Source organism: Egretta garzetta, unplaced genomic scaffold (assembly GCF_000687185.1).
Source record: "Egretta garzetta isolate BGI_Z169 unplaced genomic scaffold, ASM68718v1 scaffold573, whole genome shotgun sequence".
Taxonomy (NCBI): domain Eukaryota; kingdom Metazoa; phylum Chordata; class Aves; order Pelecaniformes; family Ardeidae; genus Egretta; species Egretta garzetta.
The window spans coordinates 1,365,025-1,367,354 of NW_009259180.1; the positions used below are offsets into that span (position 1 = coordinate 1,365,025).

The following is a 2,330-nucleotide window of genomic DNA, read 5'->3' on the forward strand; positions in this document are numbered from 1 at the left end:
AGTGATTAAATACAAATGCTGTCCACCTAAGAGTAGTAGAACTGGCCTTAAATGATTTTTTCAACTTGCATACTCTTTTGGGTTTCTTTTACTTTTTATGCTGGAAATTTATAAGATACATTAGCCATTTAAAAGATACCCAGAAATTAGCAGCAATGGTCATGGGTGGACTGTAAATATATTTTATTATTTGGTTGTGAAATGTCTAACTCAATGGGGCTACAATCTTGAATGGAGCCTTTAATCCTCATTGCAGTTTGAATAAATAAGAATAAAATGCCCTATTTGATCAATGATATACAGACATGTGCTTACTTGGACAGACATAATGCTCTGGCTTTTTTCATTATGGCTTTGTTTTAAAGAGGACATCCATGTAAGCTTTGTCCAGATCGATGGATTTCTTCTGCATTGCTGCCCGCAAATGCTCAGGAAGCAGCCTCCGACTTCTTATCTCACCCAGGACAATATCATCCTTGTTTCGGGGTCTCTGGGTCCTAGCATCCTCGAGGGCACTGTGCACATCCTGCAGTTTCATCTGAAGCCAGTCCTGTCTCTCCATGGTGTGTCGATGCTCTCCAAGATTATGCATCAATTGCATCTCACTCACTGATCTTTTCCTGCATGAAAGAAAAGCAAAGAGACTCATAGTGGCCCTTCTTGAATTCTAGATCTTTACTCAAAAGCCCAGGTCTGAGAACTTTTGTGAGGTACCGCGATAGAGCTGTAGAACCTACCTTTCTAATTTGTAAGGGGTAGAATGACATCTGGAGAAGAGACGGAGGGTGACTGGTGATTTGTTGTTGGTAATGGATATATTAGTGAGAAGGCAACAAAAATGGCAAGTAGTCCAGTTTTGTGACAGTATTGTTTGACTATATAATTTATTTTAGCTGTCGTAGATAAGCTTAGGGCTTATACGATAACAGGTAACTGATTAATAAAACTATGGCAAATTTTTCTGTGGTAGTTTTCTATGAACACCAGAGCTAAGGGAGCATGATTTCCTGTGGATTTGTGTCTCAATGCTGATTGACGTTAGTGCCTAAATGTGAGTTCCAGCCAGATTCTTGCACAGTAGATGCTTTCCTGTGTAACCCCCCCAAGCATCTAATAAGAGATGCAGCTTACCCAATTATATTCCTAAGAGAACATTTATATATTTTTTCTCCCTCTACTCAGCTGCCTATTTTCAAAAAATGTGTAAGAACTCAGAGTATCTGCAATATCTACAGCTGTATCAAGAGGACAGCATTTGGCCAGGTTGGCCAAAGGGTTCAAACGCAGCAACAGAAAGGCTCGCATACACATGAACTTACATACAGACAAGCCAACCAGGTTCTCAAGAACAGCTGAAGTCATATTCCAAACTTTGGAAGTGTATAATAATGTACTTACATCATTGGTCTTCCATCCGAGTTTGTAAAAAAGCATATGGCATATAAAATGATTGCAGTCCTGGCCAGATTTTTCATAGAAGTCATTTTGTCTACAAAGGTAGAAATGAATACATGTATAAATCTGTATTTCAAGTAATTTCTGTTAATTGCAAAGAAATACAGTTTAGAAAAAAAGTTGAAGAAAGACATCAGAGTATGGATTTTGAAAAATATATCTTTTTTGCAACGGGTTAGGACAAGGAATGCAAATGAGGAATTTAGTTCTAATGCTAATTTTGCGAACAACTTACTGTTACTTCATAGGCAAGTCTAAGAACTTAGTCAGCCTTAGTTGCCCTGCATCATCACCATATAGGTACCCATCTCTTGGATAAATGAGTGAAAAACACTGTGTTCTTCCAATACTACTATTATTATTATTGTTATTTAAAAATAATTTATACTTTATATGCTCCAAGTATGTTGAAATACTTGTCTATAGCTATGCGAGTGAAAAGTTTTGTTCTTTTATCTATTTCTTTTGCATATTCTTTAGAATGAAGAGCCTGACGCTCTTGACAATTTTGCATAGAGGCATAACTCTGCTGAGTTATGTCATTCCCTGTTTAATTACATGAGAAAAATCAGAATTGATCCCCTCATTTTTTTCAGTGGTAATCCTGCATTGCCAGTATGAATTCCACTCTGCTTTGTACATCATCAGCAAAACTGCCACTTAGGATATATTTGAAAAAAATTCATTACTGATGATGCTACAACAGGCAGAAATCATACAGTCCGACTATTGGCTTCCAATTTGGATTTTCAGTATTGGCAGCCAGAAAAGGCAACTTTTTGTTTTATCTTAAGAAATTTGATACAGAGTAACTGAAAATTAAGAAATATAAAACTCCACAATGCCATTTTTGCAATATTTTCTGCAGCTTTACT

At 36.7% G+C, this 2,330-nt stretch overlaps 1 protein-coding gene across 1 annotated transcript; it reads right to left on the minus strand.

The window, feature by feature from the left end:
• Nucleotides 1-346: 346 nt before the first annotated feature.
• PTH (parathyroid hormone) lies at nucleotides 347-1,484 on the minus strand. Its single transcript, XM_009635657.1, has 2 exons — nucleotides 1,399-1,484; nucleotides 347-620 (listed from the first exon to the last, which is right to left on the minus strand). Exons 1-2 carry the CDS (start codon nucleotides 1,482-1,484, stop codon nucleotides 347-349), a joined length of 360 nt encoding a protein of 119 aa, XP_009633952.1.
• Between the last annotated feature and the right edge of the window lie 846 nt (nucleotides 1,485-2,330).

Coding starts and splice junctions, on each gene's coding strand:
- PTH (XM_009635657.1), bottom strand. CDS start 1,484: ATGACTTCTATGAAAAATCTGGCCAGGACTGCAATCATTTTATATGCC. Junction 621..1,398: donor TCGGATGGAAGACCAATGAT/GTAAGTACATTA, acceptor TCTTTCATGCAG/GAAAAGATCAGTGAGTGAGA.